General features: G+C 34.7%; 2 protein-coding genes and 1 long non-coding RNA gene across 12 annotated transcripts in view; all 3 read right to left on the bottom strand.

The window, feature by feature from the left end:
* LOC132913779 (glutamate-gated chloride channel) overlaps window positions 1–17,224 on the bottom strand; it is a 39,983-nt gene extending 22,759 nt beyond the window's left edge. Inside the window, exons 1-4 of one of the 10 annotated variants that reach the window (XM_060972330.1) lie at window positions 17,032–17,223; window positions 13,817–13,884; window positions 12,791–12,912; window positions 6,800–6,867 (exon numbers count right to left, since the gene is read on the bottom strand). In XM_060972330.1, the coding sequence (XP_060828313.1) occupies window positions 6,800–6,867; window positions 12,791–12,912; window positions 13,817–13,875 (249 nt within the window). In that variant the 5' untranslated portion in view covers window positions 13,876–13,884; window positions 17,032–17,223. Of the gene's footprint in view, window positions 1–2,258; window positions 2,327–6,799; window positions 6,868–12,790; window positions 12,913–13,816; window positions 13,885–14,244; window positions 14,715–17,031 lie in introns of those variants that run through there. The other 9 variants (XM_060972331.1, XM_060972335.1, XM_060972334.1 and 6 more) reach the window with 9 other exon arrangements.
* LOC132913798 (uncharacterized) lies at window positions 6,968–12,168 on the bottom strand. Its single transcript, XR_009659459.1, has 2 exons — window positions 8,118–12,168; window positions 6,968–7,213 (listed from the first exon to the last, which is right to left on the bottom strand). It is a non-coding gene; the product is annotated as an uncharacterized LOC132913798 (long non-coding RNA).
* A 766-nt stretch (window positions 17,225–17,990) lies between the features above and the next one.
* Window positions 17,991–19,913, bottom strand: LOC132913703 (pentatricopeptide repeat-containing protein 2, mitochondrial-like). Its single transcript, XM_060972214.1, has 5 exons — window positions 19,752–19,913; window positions 19,048–19,571; window positions 18,674–18,970; window positions 18,398–18,502; window positions 17,991–18,322 (listed from the first exon to the last, which is right to left on the bottom strand). The coding sequence occupies exons 1-5, from the start codon at window positions 19,831–19,833 to the stop codon at window positions 18,185–18,187; spliced, it is 1,146 nt and encodes a 381-aa protein (XP_060828197.1). The 5' UTR covers window positions 19,834–19,913; the 3' UTR covers window positions 17,991–18,184.
* Between the last annotated feature and the right edge of the window lie 480 nt (window positions 19,914–20,393).

The raw sequence follows: 20,393 nt of genomic DNA, 5'->3' as shown, positions 1-20,393 counted from the left end.
AAGTAAAATGTAGCTAAAAATTGTCCGATCTAATCGTGATAGCTGTAATTGTGGAAATTAAAAAAGCGGCGGAAGCCAGCTGAGAAGTATTTCGTTTAACATTCGGTAAACACCTGGCGAGGAGCGAAATGTCTTACAAAATTCTACGAAAATTCCTCAAAATCCCATTCTGCGCACGCTAGTTTCGCCAGTTTATCAATTAACACCTTTAAGGGCTGGTTTTTTCAAAGAATCCTAAAGATACGACAATTTTGTTTTTGCCCCTAAAAGAGTTAACGAATGATCAAACGGAAGCGAAACGTTTAAAAATATCTAAATATTGGGAATATTCTTTGAACTTTCTTTTAAGACAGATCTAAGACAGAAGAGATAGAAACGATATTAAAGGATATTTTTTGGAAATAGCGCGGCGTTAATGTAAACGCCACCATTAACGTTTTTGTTGAAAGAAAATACCCCATATTATAGATAGCACCCACTTTCTTCTCTTCTTTATTATTTTTGCAGTTTGCAGCAAATACAAAGCCGCGTTAGTGTGCGGGAAAACGAAGTTTTTTTTTTAGCGGAACTCTGAATAAAAAAATTATAGCAGCACGAAACACACCGAGTCTAGTTGACATTATGCAATAAGGGATTAAATAGAAAAATCGTTAGCGGATGTTACTTGAAATATAATCGTATGTGCGATATAAAACAACAAAGGAGGATAATAATATAATAAAACGAGTAAGGAAACGAACAAAAAATTCGAACAGAGTGTATATATTCTTGATACTGCGTGTATATCGCGCCATTAGGCGAACGGCAATTTTGTCAGCATCTCAACGATTCACACGTGATATAATACTTGTTAGGAAGAACGAAAAAAGAAAGAATAGAAAAACCAAAACAGAGAATGCGTATGTTAAAAAAACGACAAACTCCATTAAATCATCTACGACACAATAGCGTGTGAGCGACAGTATATATGGTGTATTCTGTTTTTTTTTTTTTAATTACGCGCAGCACGACGTTATTTTAACGAATTATCTGGAATAAGATTCTGATACTCTGCCGAAAATTTTTAATATCTTTAATATTTCTTATCGTCATCTGAAAATATTAAAAATATTAAAAAGACGAGAGATACCGTATTTTCAGAATTCATACTTTTCCCTCGCGAGCGGAGAAAAATTTCTGGTCGTGCTATTCGTAACAGTTCGAGTTTCTCTTATGCATACAAAACATATGCTTGCTTAATATAACATACGAGATAATATAATAGTGGAATTAAAAAAGTTTATGATAGTGGGCCTTAAATACGCACGAGAGAGCCTGGTATAAAAGGGAGAGACAACACAAGGAGATAAAGAGGAAACGTGTAACGTGTACGTGTGTTTCTTCTTCTTCGTTTTTCTTTCTCTTTCCAGATTTGTATATATATATATATTGCGAGACAAAGAGCAGCTTTATATATTATAAGAATACTACGTAGAGAATTAGCAGTGAAATACGTGTGCATATGTATAATACGTTGGTTAATATGTATGTATTATCATACAAACACATAGTAAATGATATTCATTGCACATCTAGCTACTATTCTCTGGTCAACTATAATCGAAATCTTTTCGTCTTCTAGATGTTCTAAACGTTCAAATGTCTATTCACATTCCTCGAGAGAACGACTTTCAAGGAGTTTTCAATTATAAGACTGCGGAAACATCAGTGCCAGACCGTGCTATGGTATACTAGAAGGATCGAAAAATTTTGTCTATCATAAGTTACGCTTACGATCGTAGAAAGAACTTTTTTTTGTTATGGTCGATCGACTAAGTATACTAGAAATCTCGTAGGTTTGCCATCGATTTTGATAAACACGCGGGACACGAGGCAAAGTTTTCTCTGTTCATATTTTTCGTACGAGTGCTTCTTCGGAAAAAGGAACCGATATACGTCAAGTTCGTTCTTACAATTGGAAGAAAAGTGAGTTTACTAATCGGAAATCGTGCGAATATTTGGAAAAAAACGACGAACAATTATATAACAACTCCATAGTTGCTGGGATAATCTAGCTAATCGGAGAACGACTTCTATGTGTATAATAGCATAATATATATATATATCGATCTCTGTATTTATAATACATACAGATTGTACAGTCAACATTTAGTAGTACAACAATTAGTAGTATGTATATATAATAGAGGTACGTGTAGGCGTGTGTTTGTGATTTTTTAGGGCATTTGATATTTTTTTTTTTTTTTTATTTAACTTACCATCGTAACGTCATCTATTTTTGAGATACTTCGAACAAATATGTTGACGCGGACAACCGCGGGCCCATCTAACATAGCAAACAGAATAAATAAAATTAATCAATCGTTGAGTAATATCAGTCGCATCGAAGGGATGTAATGAAAAAAGAAAGAAACGTTTCTCGAGCTTTCTACGCTTTCTGCGCTTCCTGCAATCAAACGGACAAACTTTTGTAAATTATATATTCTTTTCGTCGTTAATTTATTATTAGTATTTCTCTATACTTTATTTAATATTATTACGAATATTTATTTTTCTTCGCTTTAAGAAATTAGATTTCTTCGAAAAAGTAGTGGTGAATCGTTGATTCGAGTGATTCGTATTATTTGCTTCTTGAAAATCATCAAACTATCTTTAAGTTTCTTATGAGTCGTTATACATATACATATCGTAGTAAAAAATGAACGATAACTGTGGGGGAGAAACAGATCGAACTAATCAATCGTAAAGCAAACTAGTGAAAATACAGATTCTTAACGAAAAGCATCAAAGAGAAGAAAAGAAGGTAGTTACTAAAAAAAAAAAGAAGTGGAAAGAATGAGTTAAGGAACCATTTACTTGATGAATATAACATATAAGTATATCGAGAGTCTAGGAATTTTACAAGCGTTTATAAGAACTTTTCATTCGTGTATACACAGTGTTCAAGTTATTAGCTCCGAGCTTTATTTTGTTTTTTTTTTTTTTTTTTTGTGAGAAAAATAAAAGAAGACAAAGTTTCATTATCTCTGGCATCCGAACGATAAAACAAAAACCTTATTATTGTATGTGTTTTTCACAAAGAAATGCTGACAATTAATAACGTGAACATCTTGTATGGATCCTTAAGAACATGATTTTACCATTTAAAAAAACGAAGCAGTAGCAGAATTACCGTACTTAATTTTCGAGTTTAGTGGATCGAGAATAGCTGCAGAAAATTATAGTTTCCTCCTGGTTTGGATCTTCGTATATATTGAACAAGCATACATGTAATATTACCGTCTTCCTTATTAATTTTGTGTACATAATTCTTGGTAACAAGATGAAGTAACTTCTCGCGCGTGCAAGCGTTAAATGAAGAAAAGACCGATTAGTTTTTCGCTTCTATTCGCAAATATTCTTGACAAATGTTCTTTGACAAATATTTGAACGACTACAGTTTGTAAATGAAATGTGAATTCACAGAAAATCTCAATTATTTCGCGTAATTGAACATTCTCAATAAATATCTAGGAAATGTTACGACTTTTGAAATATTCAAGCGAATATAGATACAAGTAAAAATCAAATCATCTTGTGCGGGTAATTCATAGAAATTTCCATAAATTCTTATTTGTGTCGTTTCGTGTAATACGTGGATATTTTTGTGAGGCAATTTGAAAACCTGAATTACGTTAAATGCTTCTGATATAACTGCGTGTTCTCTGCGTTATTATATCGTGGACAATCTCAACAAGTTGTTTAAGAGTTAATTTGTTGTTTGGACGAGCCAGCCGTATCGTCCTGAGCCATACAGAGTGTTTGCGTAATATTCCGCCCTACATGAACCAGGACAAGACGTCGGACACGTTGTTCCTGTAGTCAGTGTCGAGCATTCACTAATCCTTAATTTACATAATTTGCGTCAATGCTACTATTCTCAGATTAAGAAAGCATTAAGAAAAAAAAGGATAAAACAAATAAATGCATCTTACTCGATCTTGCATTTTAAAGCGAAACGCAGAGCTACTAAAATGATTCTTCAAATCTTCGAATGTTTCTTTCGAATTTTGAAAATCATTCTATAGCGCGCGTGTAAGAAGCGGCTTAGCCTTGTATTTAGCAATATGGAAATTCGACAGGAGGTTTACGTGAGCATAGAAGACTCTCGTGTTCCGGTGTCGAAAATTTGAAACAAACTCTGTACATTACTTCTGGATAGCTTTCTCTTCTGAATCGTTGTCTCTATCGAATGCATTTTGTAAAACAGAGATCGTCGACATAGTGAATCAAAAACATTCTCGTTGCTCGACGCTCTTCGAATAAATCTTTTTGACTCACTTTCCACGTACTGTTAGTTTCATTAAATTTCAATACTTTGGTTGGACGCGTTATAATCCTGTGTCTTTACACGTGTACATTCTATTAATTAAGTTTTCTATCGTTGAATCTCGATCATAGTCCAGACAGACTATGATAAATTTCAAATTTCAATCCTTCTCCGATTTCTCAATATCCTGACGCAGGTTGCAACTCGCGCGAAATGCATGCAGAAAATTCGCAGAACGTCGCAACCTCGTCTCAAGTATGTCCGGACGCGTCTACGGTTCGTCACGAAGCTACGTGAAACGTGTGATTTCGCCTATCGTAGAACCACTTGTCAGGACCGCCTCTGATCGGAAAATAATTCACGAATCACGCATAATTGTATCGATCCTCTATGTGTACTCACATGGTGTGACACGTTGAAAAGGTAGAACAAGTAAAACCGGATGTATCCGATCGTTCGTGAACGCAATTAAACGTAGCAAAACGTAATTACTAAGTTATCAAGCACTATGAGGAACTACGAAAAACGGGGATGAAAAAGTTGGAGGGAACCTATGAGACCAAACACTCTGCCAATATAATCCTTTTCCATTTCTTTTCTCTTATCTTTCCCTCTCTCTCTCTCTCTCTCTTCTCTCGTTTCTCTTTTCTCGCTTTCCTATCCCTCTCCTCCTTTATCTTTCCGTTTCGTCTCTCTTTCTCTCTTTCTCCCTTCACCTTTCATTTTACTCTCTTCGTCTCTCCCTCTGCAACAACGTCTGTGCTCCTATGTATAGCGTATAAACTGTGTATGTACATACGTGAACATCGAAGCTAGAATGCCACATGCCTGTATCTATACTAGAGATGCTAATTGGTTTTGTGTGTGATCAGTCATTCTAAATTAAAGGGGAGAATCAATATTGTACACAGATGAAAAATAAAGGCAACGGATATTGATTAATATGTATATCTGGCTGTGTGAGAGAACGGGTGTGAGGGGGAGGCGGCAGGTGGTAATCAACAAAGTGATAGACGAGATCGATGGGAGCAGACAAGACTTTTAATCAGAATCTACGAAGGGGTCTATGACGAGCGTCGCGCGACAGTGTTCCCAGATCGAAAGATTTATTTCGGGAAGGACACCCTCCGTGCCTAGAATCGTATATTTATATGATTGATAATCGTGAAAATTCTTTCGTGACCATTTGCCGAATACTTGTGAAGAATTATTTTTGAATAGAATTATTCGATCGGAAATGAAATATCGTTGATGGAGATAATGTCTTGCACCGTCACGCTGGTACTGGTAAGAACTATTTTATTGGTTTTGGCTTCGCTCGCTTAATTTCGTTTATTGCAAATTCTAGCCAAAACCTGATCGCCAGCGATTATCAACATTTACGTACGGCGATACAAGCCAACAACGTTTTGTTGAAGATCGAAGAATTACATCAAGGCCAGGCTATTTTTCAAATATTTAAAATAACTGAATTTCCGGACAATGTTCGTACGTATGGCTGTGACCACAGTGCATCAGGAAAGATTGCTTTCCCGATTATTACAGAAAGAGAAAGAAAGATCTTTCCTAATGTTCCGATTAATGCAAACTTCCTTTTGCGATCGATTAGACGTAATGCGATTCTAGCAGGAGGGTAAACCCGACAGAGGTCTCGTGCGAATTTCTAGCGACTATTCCTTCGTACCATTAGCAATTCGTATATCGTACTGGAATCTTATTCATTGGCGTATATAAATGGAAGATTTCCACACGACTGTAGAATTCGATTCCAATCGAAATTTACCATTTCAATTCGAATAGGTCTTATGATAGAATTTTCACGCCATTCTCTGTGAAATTAAAAAGATTTCCTCTATTCGAATTGTAATGAGTCGCATGAAAAACTTATCGGATGATGATTCTTCGTTTCGAATTTCATACGATCCTCCGTTAAATTGAAACAAATTTTCGCATAATTCTCTGTCGAATTAAAAGATTCTGTTCGAATTAAAAAAAAACTTTCTATTCGAATTAAGATATTCTATTGGAGTCGTGAGAAATCGCACGCAGGATCAACAATTAGGATTCCTTATTGGATTTTCTCTGTCGAATTAACACGCAATTCCCAGAAAAATTCTTATAAAATCTGGCATCACTGGCAAGAAACGGATAGTGTTGACATAATAATGAATGGTAACGGAGAAGGGACAAGATGCTGGCCTGCTGCCATTGTTATGGTCGCCGTTCGCGTAAATGCTGAGGCCTTGTTCAACAATCTTTTCTTCTTTTCTTTTGTACGTTCTTTACTTTTTTCTTTTCTTTTCTTTTCTTCTTTTTTTTTTTGGGTTCTCATTTTGCTTCTGAAATTGATTATCGAGACTCTAAGACCTACATTGCGCCTACTTTTAATCATTGCAAGCAACAGAAAAATAAGGAAACAGTACCCGCCAAGAGAGAAATGGCATTGCACCGCGTTGTAAAGATTTTTGGATTGGTTTAATGTATACTTACCATCTTGATGTCACTAATTGTCGCGATGCTTCGCACAAACAGGTTTACCCGGACAATGGCCGGCCCATCTAAGGGCAAAAACAATAGAGCCCCCTTTTAGTCAGTCAATTTTTTTTTTCGTGTCTTACAATACTCTACTGGAATAGTTTTGTCTTTTTATTTGTTCCGTTTTTTTTTTTTTTTTTGTAATTTACTTTCGTTTACCAGAAATTTGTTCATTTCCTTGAGTGTTCTTTTCGTTTCTCTTTTTTTCCGAATTTCCTACGAGTGGCCGTGTTACTTTCTTTCGTAAGGGTTGTCGGGGTAAAGGGGACAGAGTAGGGGGAAAATTAGACGAAAATCCTCAATCGTTTTTTCGAACCACCTCTTCGTGTAGATTTCGTGTAAGTTGTCCTAATCGCTGTCTATAATCGTCTAGATATCGGACAGATTAAAGATTTCTTTAATCCTGGGATTGTAGTCATTTCGTATGTTCTATATATTGTGGCTAGATACACACATATACGGGAACATTTGTACCAAAGTAAGCTTGTTTTATTTTTATCGAGAATTCGGATGTGCTCGTGTAACAAGTAGAAAATGTACACGGTGTATAGGTCTCTACTACGGATTAGGGGATTAAATGTCTAGAACGTTCGGAAGCTACGGGCAAAGTGCTGTTACACAGATACCAAAACAGATTTGGTAATCGGACTCTCACATTAAGAATAGATCTTCATGTATACAGGCTGTTTCATGAGATTTCCAAAGAAATTTCAATGATATTTACTTAGAGAAATATTATTAAAGTTCTTGCAATATCAGCAGCAATATTGTAAAACTATTATATTATTAAATAACGAAGGCTGATTGCCAAAATAATAGTCCATCTCTCTTACATTGGGTGTAGTAAAAGTACGCTTGTTTAACGTCCACTGTGCAGTCTCGATGGTTTATAATTGAAAGAAATTATGAATTTTCCTTAAAAATTCCATACGTTTCAAGGTATTTTATTATATGTTGTTTCGCAATGGTAAACATTTATCTGCTAGAATTATCGAATTTTTATTCGCGCTACATGAAACACCCTGTCGGTACATGTAACTACGATAAATTATAAACGTGTAATTATCTGCCCCAATTTACTTCGAACCTTTTATCTAATTAGACGCATTAGCTATTTCATCTATTCCTCGTGTTTAATTACATTAAGTATCAGCATATACACGGAACGAACCCTGCTGTTAATACATTTCGTTTATTCTTTTGAATGACGTTAATTGTTTCGTCGTAAGTTACTCGATCCATCGTAAGAATATAGATAGAATTGCTATCTTACCTTCGCTTGCCATTTGAGTAAACCCGATAAACTGTTCCCATTTCGTTCTGTTTTCCTTTGCTCGAGTACGGTACAAGAAGCAATCGTGTAACAATGATTAACAAGCAGACGGTTGTGTTTCTCAGTCATAGCTACCAGCTGAAACGAAATCTTTCCCTGTTTCTAATTAGAAACTCGTCTGTGGCTGTAAATTGGTGTGGCCGCAAAAAGAAAAAAAAAAAAAAAAGAAAAGAGAAAAAAGAAAGAGAAACAGGAAAAAAAGGGAAAACCGCTGCTCTCTAAATATGCTGTCTGATGGTAAAGAGAAAAGAAAGGGCAACGAGTACATCTGGAAATGGTAGAGAAAGAAGAAAAAAAAAAAGAAACCCTCGTGACACAACATGAACCTCGAGGCGGTACGAAGTCGACTGTAATTATCGACGATATACTATACTTTCTCTGACCTATCGAACAATAGGAATTCGCGGTCCAATTTTCCGAGGCGTTCAATGCCATTGTCTGAAATTCTACACGGTGTTTTGTACAGAGTAGACAGTTACGCGAGATGGAATATGTTCCGGGCGCATAATTAGGACTAATCGAACTTAGCTCGCAACGTGATTCGCTGGTAGGAATTTAGAACGTTGGAAATTCCAGCGAGGAAGAGAATTACGGCTAATAGAGAGACTGTGAAGAGTAATCGAAAAATTTCCCACAACCTGGATACCGATACCTGTTAACCCTGTTACGTCAATTTTTGTCCAATTGTAGTTTTCTATCGTCGAACGACTATTTAATTCCGAGGTAAATATGAAAGAATCGTCGTTGTGCTTCTCGTTTCGATTTTGAAGCGTTTAAAATTTGTAGTCTATTATTTTTCTGAGACGAGAGATAAAAATTCGTATATCATAGTAGGATCGTAATTTCATTCTCACAAAGTAATCGTATGAAATAGAATGTTATTCTCGTCAGACTGTAATGATAGAATTCCAAATAAGCTTTATGCCAAATATTTGTGCAAATCGCTTGTTTCTCTGGATAGAAATATTGCAGAGATTACGTTAGGTTGTTACGTAATTTAGAAATGAAAGGGTTGACAAGTATCTGCTTCAATTAAATTAAATAAATTCGTAAAGATTTACTATGAATAAAACAAAAGAATCACTCAGTATGCCATTCAATAAACGTAGATTTTAACGAATCAGTCAAAATTTCAACTATCCTTAAAAGAAAAAAAGTTATGTTCAAGGAGAGTAGGACAACCTTTATTAGTTTGACGTAGTCCACGTTTGTACCAGTATTAAAATGGTTAAAAGCTTCACTGCAACTGAAAGAACAAATTTCTTTAGCAGGAAACTCATAGTAGAATTTGTAGAAGTATTAAAAAGATAAAAAGGAAACTAAAATGGAACTAATGATAAAGACACAACAAGCGACTCTTTTTCAGATACTATCATGTATGCATGTCGTGTATACATGTCGTGAATAGAGGTAGTTTGTCTACGTTTCCATCCACTTCATTCGCATAAGAAAGACAAAATATAAACAGAAAAATATATGCAAATAATAAACCTTCGCTTGCTCAAGTGTCATCGTCCCTTTTTTTCTTAGCAAGGTAGCATCATCCCCCTGCCCATCTCTCCTCTCCTTCTCCACTCCATCATCATCTCCATTTTTAATATCTTCGCGATATGGAAATTTGGCAGATTACCACCGTACACTACTTTGCATTCAAATTTCTTTGGAAAAAAAAAATAAATGAATATATAAACATATTGATCTCCTGTCTTGTTCTGCCAGATAAACGAAAGACTACATGAAATACGTCATGCTGCGACTGCCATCTTACACAGAAGCAAAATTGACCTCTGTGTTCTCCTCACGTTGTTTCTTTAACGTGACTTATACATTTTCAATAAATCCTGGTGCAGCACGATAGATATTTTATTTTATCTTTATCAAAAGTTTCAGCATTTTAAATTACCGCTTTTGAAATATTGTTTTGAAATTTTGACGAGTTACAAGTATTCTTATTTTTCAGAAATATACTGAGACAATGTCAGCTCTATAGACATAGCGTTTTAGTATTATTAGTTAGGAAAGCATACATTTTAATCTAATAAACGTATCATCGTTTCTCTTTCATTTTTAAGGAACAAAGCCTGAGTCTTTCGGTTTCAGATTTCAGGAATTTTCCAGTAAGAAATTATAACAAATATGTAATAATAATTATTAAACGTTGTTACATAAAAAGTGAAATAGAAACGAATGTAAATCGATTAGACCAAAAATGTATCTTCTATTCTTCTGTACTTTTCTAATCTGTGATTTTCAAACACTCTGTATTGAGAATACGAGTATCAGTGTCTGAAAATATATCTTCATGAAATTACTTACAACGATTATCAAAACGATCTTCCAAAGGGATAAAGTTACATAAAAGTATCTCGAATGTTACCAATAGAAATCTAAATTTTCGTTCTTATTTTCTGACATACGTGGGTGCCCTACTAGCTATGTTTACCTAAAACATTTTCCTTATTTCAAATAATACGTGAACATATTACTTGTGAGAGTTATAGGATTGAAGAAGAAACATGCTGACGGCAATCGTTTCTTTACAAATGACGTAAAGCGGATCCGGAGAACAATCTTGATTTTTTAAATGCAATAGTAACAGTATCGCATGTGTATGTTCCCATAGAAAATGCGACAGATTTTAAAAAGCAAACTCTCAAAAGAAGATTGCTAACAACTCCAGTATCTTCGTTCGTCTCATTATTTGAAAATTCTGAATGCATTCATCCTACGCTACATTCGTCCCAGAACTCATGTAAAATTTATTTTAAGAAAGAAAATTGACCTTCGGATTTATAAAAAGGGAAAAGCCAATTGCCACTGGTATCATGTATTTTGTTCGACCATATAACTTTGAAACATGGCATGTTCCCCTATTATTTGAAGCAACGTAGATATTAACTCAACGAGGTTGTTAACTCATCAAGAATAAAATAGATCACTTATGCCAATTATTCGAAGAATTTCATTGCTCTATTACAGGAAGATGTTCCTAGAAGCTTGATAGAATTTCCACATGTGCATTCTCTACTACATAGAAGCCAGTGCCCGTATGTGTATGAACACGATTCGTTTACGTGATCTGATATTCGCTGTCACGGAATGACAGCGGATCGTGTGCCAGCTCGTCGTTGACCATTGCTACCGGTATCGATTCCAACAAAAGTCGTGTTCGTGGACGCATTTTGTTTCCCCGATTCGCTGCAAAACTCGTCACGCCTGCAATTTGTCGGCACACTGCCAACGGGGATGTTACCTCGAATACAGTAGCTTGTTCCTCTTTGACACGTTTACTTCTTAAAACGTTTTACGTGCTTCGCCGGGTGTAAAGCCTATAACGACCCCCATGAATACGTGTCCTCGACTGCGGATACATTTTCATTCGATCTTTCATTCGATCTTTCCCTCTTTTTCATATCGTTGTATATATATCTATATATATACAACTTCTTTCTTTGAGTAGTGACAACTATGCCTGGTAGTAAGAATTGTGCAAATCAACGACAGGTTATAGTTAAACACGAAATTTTGCGGAATCGAGCTCTGTCCGAGGCATATCGTTGGTTTGCTAGACGAGTGACACGACTAATTGGGAGAAAAATAAATTTTGAAACGATTGAGACAAAAAGTTTCAAGTAGAAAATGATTAATTTACGAAAAGAGCCAATTACTTTGCAATGAAAATATTTATAAGCCTCCAGTAAAGTATTATTTATGTATATCGCTCGCTGAAAAAAGGATTAAAAGCTTATTTTATGAAATATGATATCCTTGTTAAATGATATATTGATCGGATAATTGTGGCACTCCCATTCTAGTAAATAGTTCAATTTCACAATTAATTCTCACGGATAGGAATCTCAAATGCGTCGCTCTACTAGCAAACCGATAACATGGGTTTAGATTATTCAGAATCGCTAACAAGTGCCTCACAGTGCAGCTCGAGTATTGATTAGTTTAAAAAATTCTCTCTCTCTCTCTATGTATATATATATACATAGGAAACGAGAACTAAATGAAACTTTAGTTTGAGGAAAGAAATTAACATTCAGATTGCACGAATTTAGAATATGCAGAATTTTGAAGGCGTCTCGATAAAAAAAAATGTTTCACAAAAATAATAACATCCATATACATTATAATTCGAAACTCTCTGTTCGCTAGTCTTATTAAAGTAACAGGATATCCTATTAAAATAATATACGCGTTGGAATATACGTAAGAATGTTTCAAACACTTGTTCTAACTTTTCAAATCATTTGCAAGTTGCTCTACAAAAACGTGGACTATTTAATGACGATTAGAATAGCGCATTAATTAATCCTTGATTTCGTAGAAAAAATATCAGCTAGATAACCAGTTACAGGACTCTTGATCAGATTGGAGTATCATAGAATTTCATTTAGAACTGTTGTAAGCGGTACAGCTGACAAAACGAATTACCCTTTTATCCGAGGCTTATTCAAGCTAAACTTTTAGGCTTCATTGTCTTCTTAATCGTATCCGACTTCTTTATGACAATGTTGGTATAATTGGTCGATTTTTCTCTTTTTTTCTTTTGGTAAGGAAGACTGGAAGGAATAATGGACGTAAAAAAAGAACATTCATATATTCACCTGTTCCATTTTCCCCACTGGGCCGGATACGCGCGTCGTACCGTCCTGGTCCTAGAATGTCGTCTAACACTTCCTTCTCCTTTTCCCGGAAATTCACCACCTTTTTCTGCGCCTGCACACATCTGCAATCATAATAAGAAATATATAAATAACATCTTTTTTACACTCTATCGTCTTGCTACTTGTTTTGAATTCTTTTGTTCTTCTAGATATCAATACGTAGAATGTGCATTTTGGTGCGTCCTTTATACTTTCATGAACATAATTAAAGAAACGGAATGTAAATAGCAATTTTTTTCGTATATTAAATACTATAATAAATACTCTACTTTGACTATCTTGTATATTTTATATAATATATCTGAGGTGGATTAAACGTGTAGGTATATTTAATAATGCAACGAGTGGATGAAATTGTAATAGTCGGTTATATTAAAATCAGTGTAAGCACAAGTACGGAGTATAAGTATGAGTAGAGATCGCAGAAAGGATAACAATTCAACTATGTCTTAAGGAACACGTTCATATATTTGTATTGACGGACTTATTACAAAAAAATTCGAAGTTATATTTGTTATGTAACTCCACTTGAAGATTACCAGTAACGGCAATGACAATCTGTCCGGAGCTCGTTTGTCTTTAGACCTTGGTACAACTTTGGTACAGTAACATGGTGCCACTACATATCTATCTTATATATTTTTGCATATTATACGCATCGTGTGCATTCTTGTACCTTCAAATTTTCCACAAGTGCTTAAAACTCTATAATTTATTTATATATGAAAACTTGAAATTTCTAATTATAAATTATAGTATTGACTGATCTATTCAGAATTTTGTTCATTTCTCTAGACATCAAATTGATGCAAAATTTATTCCTGCGCAATAATTCATTAACCAATAATATTATTAAATTGACAGGTTACAGTTATTTTTCCAAAGTATTTAGTTTGTTTATTAAATGTAAGACATCGATTTCTACGATTAGAAGCTTGAATGATGAAGAATGGATGAGAAACGTACCTTGGTAGATGTAGCAATAATGTTAGTAACACCAATAACTTCAATACTCCAGGCCACATTGCGGCAGCCTGTAATGCAGAAATAAATCATTTTTTAATGCTACAAGAGAATTTAACTCGATAATGAAAGTCGACGTTTACGTTTTTATTCGTAATTAAAGTATGGTCTAATAGGTTAAATAGCAATAATTCTGACAAAAGAAATATTTGAATCGATAAAATAATTCCTATGCATGTTTTCTACTTTTGGATCCCCTTAGGGAAAACTTATTAAAACGAAGAAAAAGTTTTATATTATCTTCAATTCGATCGGAAAATATAAATATTTCGATTTCTAACTTTTATTAGGAATTTATACGAGCCACGTAGAAGTCAAACTGACTGACTCTGTCGAAGTTAATCATTTAGTTTCTGGAAAATTAGACATACGTATGTCTATTCTAGTACCGAAATTAGGAAATTTTCTGTAAATGCGTCTGTCTAGTTGGGCTTCTAATTGCCTCGTATAAACTCAATCGGAAATGTTTTTGGCTCGGTTTTAACGAGAATTTTAAATTAACTTTATCTTAAAATATTCAACAAAATTTAATATATGCATCGGTTCGAACACGGTTTGCGCGCAATAAAAGTATACATCAACGGGTTATCAGTTTTATCCCACAAATACGCAGAGTCATGAATATATTATTATGTTTATAAATATCCGTAATTACCTCTATGAGCGCACTAAAATTTATTATATCCCGATGGAGCAACTAAAAATCAAATAATTTTTAGAAAATAGACGCGATGAAATTTGCCTATTTGAAGCGAAGCCAAGTTATAGAGACATATGTACACGTAGCTGTAAACATGATAAACGACCGTCGGACAGGAATTACGATACTATGTTGGAAGCTTTTAACAGAGATTGGATCAGAAAATCTCAGAAACCGATTAAGTATCCAACGTCTGACTGTTGCTCAACGCTTGAGAATCAATTTTTATTTCCCGAAATTATCACACTATTGAAGTTTCAATGTTCAATTAATCAGGATTTTGAATATTTTTTAGAACACCATAAAACGATTAGCCGAACAAATCATACATTGTATTGGAATCACACGATACACATAAAGCGCTCTAACTTTGTTTAAAAACTTAAAAATCCTGCGACTGCATTTCACAGCAATTTAGTAGGATTAGCAATTTATAAGGATGTTTTCTCCAAGAAGAATGGGGATTATTTGAAAATCAGGGAAGGGAACAGAAACTCGTATATATTTGAAGAACTGGACATTGCTTGACTTTGCGCGGACCGATTCTACTGGACGAGCGTCTGGCCGCACACTGACCTACTACACTGCCAGACACCGTAAGTGACCATACAGTTAAGGCAGCTTTGTTTTTCAACCGTGCCACCCTGCCTGTGTATGCGCTGTTTTGCTTGATCGATGTTTTCCTCGCCGCTCAAACACGCATAAAATCGCAACGGCGTTGATCACCGTCAAATGTAAACGGTTCGATAATTCGTGGAGAAAACAACGACGAACTTTCGAAAACAGGCACGTATCGTTAATCAGTAAACAGCTTAAAAAAAGGAAAGACGAACATGCCTATAGATTTTTCATGAAGTGAAAAACCTCGTTCTCGATCATCGAATCCATTTGAAATTCCATTCCATGAAAATCGCTTAATTAATAATTAGCTTCGGCGATAAATAAGGTGAGAGGGAAAGCAAGAGATTTTATTAACTGAAAATCGGTTAATTAGTAATTAGTCTTTGCAGTAAACGTCGGAAGAGAGAAAGTGACAAAGGTGGGTTTGACCGAGCACGAAAAATGGATTTTCATTAAGAGAATCGACGAAACTATGAATTATCCGACATGTAATTAATGTTATCTTGGAAATTGGACGAATTCGTGAATTCCATGTAATTTATTATATATCGTCGAGCTCTCTTGTTCTTGGGAAAAGAGTAAATGGAACGGGTCTATTGAATAATGCGATGCATCGCGCGTTCCATTTAATTACGCAAATCGCGCGAGAAGCTGAAAGTTGAAAGCGACAACAGGATACGCGAAAGGCAAATGATTGCTGCGAACGGTACTCCATACGAATTAGGTCAGCATCGGATGTGTATATAGTATACGTGTGTTGTGTATATATACATATACATATACATATACGTAAGCATGTGTATATATATATATATACATATATATAAGTGTGTGTATGTGTGTACACGTATGCGCGGAACGTGTTTGTATTGCTGCTTCTCGAGAGCGCTTAAGCAAGAGTGTGAATAAATTTCTTTATCAAACAAATCCTGGATACATGGACGTGTTTTTAAGTAATTGCTTTCCCTCCGTTGTTAAACACCTCCATCTGGCGTTAATTTTAATCAAGTAAAATACGCTCGACTTGTTCCGCTCGACACATTTCATCTCACTTTACGAGTTTTACGAAACCGTCGTGTAAAAGAGTGGTGAAAAAATTGTTGTCCCATTTCATACGGGAAATATTTCATATAGAAAGTAGTTAATCTCCTATTCCTTCTTTTTCTTGTTTCTCGGTTACGCGTCTTTTCAAGTTGCACGTAATAGCCAGGGATGAAACGTGTAACGAGGCATCCCCAGTGACGCCACCAAGAGAGGGTGTACGATGAGTTAGTCATTAGTTGGCGATAACAAAGCAAGCCTATGTTTTTCCTAGCGACTAGACAACCAACATTCATGCAGAAGTCGAGGGATCCATATCTATGTTACGCACAATCCCCACCACGAGCTCCATCTCGTTTCGCTATTCTATGTAAGCCTGTCTATATTCCCCCGTCTTCCTTGTCAATTTTTCTGTTGACCTATACTACGACCTCGATTGACCACCAGACCAGATTGAACTCTGCTCGCCGATTTTTCTATCAATTTCGTTTGTTCTGGCTTCGACTCGATCCCTTTCACAAAAAAGGATGATCAAGCAGAAATTTCAATGTTCACATCGGTCCAGCCACGGTCAATCGTAAAATAAATTAATACGGTAGTACATGGTGATTAACGAGTCGATAATCAGTCGAAATGCATTTGAGGGAGACGTTTGGAATGTTTGGCCGTGGGTGGTGGCCCCGAATCGTTGCTGCACACAACACTCTGGATACGTTTGCAAGTTGTCATTACCCGGTATTAATTTAGGGTCTAAACGAAGCGATACGATATGAGAAAAGATGAAAGTCGTAGTTACCTGGAGAAGCTGATAATCCTAGGCAATGATGGCTCCGTGATGCAGTGATACTGGCATGGCGCTTTCTGGTACGACACTGGAACTGTACTCGACTCGTGAAGTGTCCTACCTCGGAAGGTTCGTCTCCTGGACTGCCACCGTTCAGAAACCTACATACACTCACACCTACTACCTGGTTGCTGGCACGCTATTGATCCTGGCCCAGACACCCGTCGACCCACGCAGACGCTTAGCGTTGCCGCGTCGCTTTAGCAACATGACGTCATTCGACTCCCCAAACCCCGTACCGCAACGGAGCTAGTATGATGCATCGTCCTTTTCTTCCTTCGTTTCGTACGGTTACCATCACAAGCGTTACTAATTCTCACCTAACATGTCCCACCGTTCGTCTGACACTCGTATCTCTTCTACCTCCAAATACCATAATTTTCAACATGACCGCATCAATTGATATGTTCACACGTACCGGTAGAATCATATATTATTACCGCAGACAAGGGTTTCCATATTCTTCTCCCGAATGTTTCCTAACCATTTCCAAAGTGCACGTTATCGACGATCAGACCCATTCGCCAGAATTTCATGAAAAGAATACTTTCGTTCGATCAATATCGGAACAATATCGGAATTTTCGAAAGCTAAATCGAATTCGATCGTTTATATCGATTGATCGCACTGATGTATCTTATATAGAACGCTTTGATTAATTATCGATTAGTCTAATGATTTTTCGATTATCGCAGATTCTAGTAAGACAAATAGAATAGTAGATCATAGAAACTACGTATGTGTGTATAAATTCATCTTATGTAAACGTATTATCACGTAGAACATCAGCGTTTTAAACATCATAAAATGCAATTTTAGGAGTAACTTTGTGACTTACAAAAAAGTAGCTAGCGAATTGCTAGCAATTTCATGAACACATACATAAAGAGGAAACAACACGTGCTTCAGTCTTTTACATTTTTCTGAATTTATTTTTTTACTTCATAGAATTACATTCCATACATTAACTGCACGGATGAAACATTTTATACATTAGGCAAGGATATAACTTGACTACAGAATCCGTTAAGGGAAAATATTCCTCATTAATAAAGTTGATAAAATCATACATAATTAATTTTTGATAGGGGTACTAAAAAATGCATTACAAATAATTTTTTAATTGAGTTTTGTCTTCTGATTGGTATGAGTAATTATTTCTAAATTTCCTTCTGTCTCCCACGTTTTGTTTCACTCGCGCTCCAAACGTTATTGACCTTAGTAAAAATTCTTCCAAAGTACACTTAAAAAAATAAAAGTTATACATTAATTACAAAATATAATTATAAATTTCTACAAAATTGCTATAATAACTTACAGTGGTTTGAACAAGATCGTGCTTTCTTGCTTGTTCTATTAAATTAAGCACTTGCTTGCATTCTGGTACATCTTGTATTTTCAATTTCTCTTCCAGTTCATAAAGCTGTAAAGCAAATATAAAGCAATGTAAGGAAGAATGTAGAGAAACCCATACTATAATTATTACGTAAGGTCTGTTTTAAACAAAACTAATAATTAACAGGAAAAATTAAACAATGAACGTAAATATCAATATTGAATTAACTTTACAGCAATAAACTTTAATTTTACATACCACATCAGTGAAAAAAAGTTGATTTTTATTATCAATATTATCTTGTTCTAATCCATATTTCAAGAAAGGAATTATTTGTAAATATCTGTCCAAATGCACATATGACAACATTTTAAGATTCCTAATACTCGCAACTCTATCGAATGGTACTGCACTTAATATGTCCAGAGCTATTTCAGGTTTATTATGTTTAATCGCTAAACATGATAACAATGCACAACTTCTTATAGAAGGATTTGTTCTATCACACTGGTGTTCCCAATAATTTAATGCGAATTCTAATGCCTCTGGAGTATTCTAAATAAAAATGTGAACATTAATTAAAAACCTAAAATATTAATTAATATAATATAGAATTACTAATTAAAATGTACCTCCTTTAAACATCCTGCATACATTACGACGTTAGAGCTTCCAATGTAATCATTACCTTTCCTATCAAAAGTTTTCTGGTATATCTCTCTCATTTCTTTGAACATATTATTTTTATATAACAAACACATCAAAATACGGAAGGATGTGCGGTAATCAAAGCTTTCTCTCAATGTATCATTATCAAATACCTCCAAGGCATATTGTGGTTGATTCAAATGATAATACATTCTCATTACAACTGGTCCAAATACGTATTTACCATACCTCTTTTCTTCTTGATTCTGAATGTACTTCATTATCATATTATTTAACAGTTGCATATCAGTTTCATTAGCTTGTGCTAAATGTATCATTGCTTTTAAATCTTCTGTATATATCATTCCATTCTCATTCTGACATATGTCCTGCATTTTTTCACGAAATGTATTTTCTATCGTCATAAACTGATTACGAAACTGGTATCTCGTATTCTCATACGATGATACGCCTAAGTCTCGTTCCGTATACAGACACCGAACCCCAACTATAAACAAAAAAAAGTATAAGATCAACTCCGGAAATCTTTTATTTATTTTAGAATTAATATTGATATTAATATTCGAAAACATTCTTCTCTCAAATTATTTGCGTTATGGACGTTTTTGAACTTGATATTCTAATTTATGTCCATGTAGTACAGGTTTAGGTTAAGAATATTACGTACCATTTATAAAATTATATTTAAAAAATGCATTCTTTGCCACAGAAATATTTAATCTACAAAGTCCTCGAAGACTGGTCGCCATGGTTTAACAAACAAATAATATTTTATATAAGTTATATCAGTATAGTTACAAGACCGGATGAACAAATGGACGATTACTCCTCACGCTTCAAACACGTAAAAGAGCTATATTCTATGTGATGGAAATGATGGTAGAGAAAGTCACGTGGTTTCCAATTTTATGGACAACTATGATCAATAGTATAACTGAGGTATAATTGATGCTCTATTATTACAATTATACCACTTTTTAATGTAATAAAACAATTATTTTATCTGTTTTAAGTAGTTTCTGAAAAGTAAAATCAAATTCATAAATAAATAAAATATTTTTATCGGATGAACTTATATCTTGCTTAAACTATAATTTGTCTTAAAATATGTAATATTTTCGTAAAGTATAAAAGAATTCTCTATTTCTAAAATAAATTGGTTCTAATTAGTCGATCATTTACTTCATGTTATATTCAATTAGAATCAATACTTTCTATGCCATACGATACATGTAACACGTGAAAATTATAATAATTTTCATAAATATAATTTTTGTCCACTAACTTAGCATTTTTAAACATTTTTAAA

Source organism: Bombus pascuorum, chromosome 13, assembly GCF_905332965.1.
Source record: "Bombus pascuorum chromosome 13, iyBomPasc1.1, whole genome shotgun sequence".
In the NCBI taxonomy this organism is placed as follows: Eukaryota; Metazoa; Arthropoda; class Insecta; order Hymenoptera; family Apidae; genus Bombus; species Bombus pascuorum.
The sequence above is the reverse complement of the archived record's forward strand: the minus strand, read 5'-3'. Positions and strand labels throughout refer to the sequence as shown.

Excerpts from the sequence above, each read along its gene's own strand:
- LOC132913703 (XM_060972214.1), bottom strand. The coding sequence starts at position 19,833 with ATGGCGACCAGTCTTCGAGGACTTTGTAGATTAAATATTTCTGTGGCA. Across the intron at positions 18,971-19,047 it reads ATGCAGGATGTTTAAAGGAG|AATACTCCAGAGGCATTAGA; the intron begins GTACATTTTAAT and ends ATTTTTATTTAG. Across the intron at positions 18,323-18,397 it reads ACGATCTTGTTCAAACCACT|TGTACTTTGGAAGAATTTTT; the intron begins GTAAGTTATTAT and ends TATTTTTTTAAG.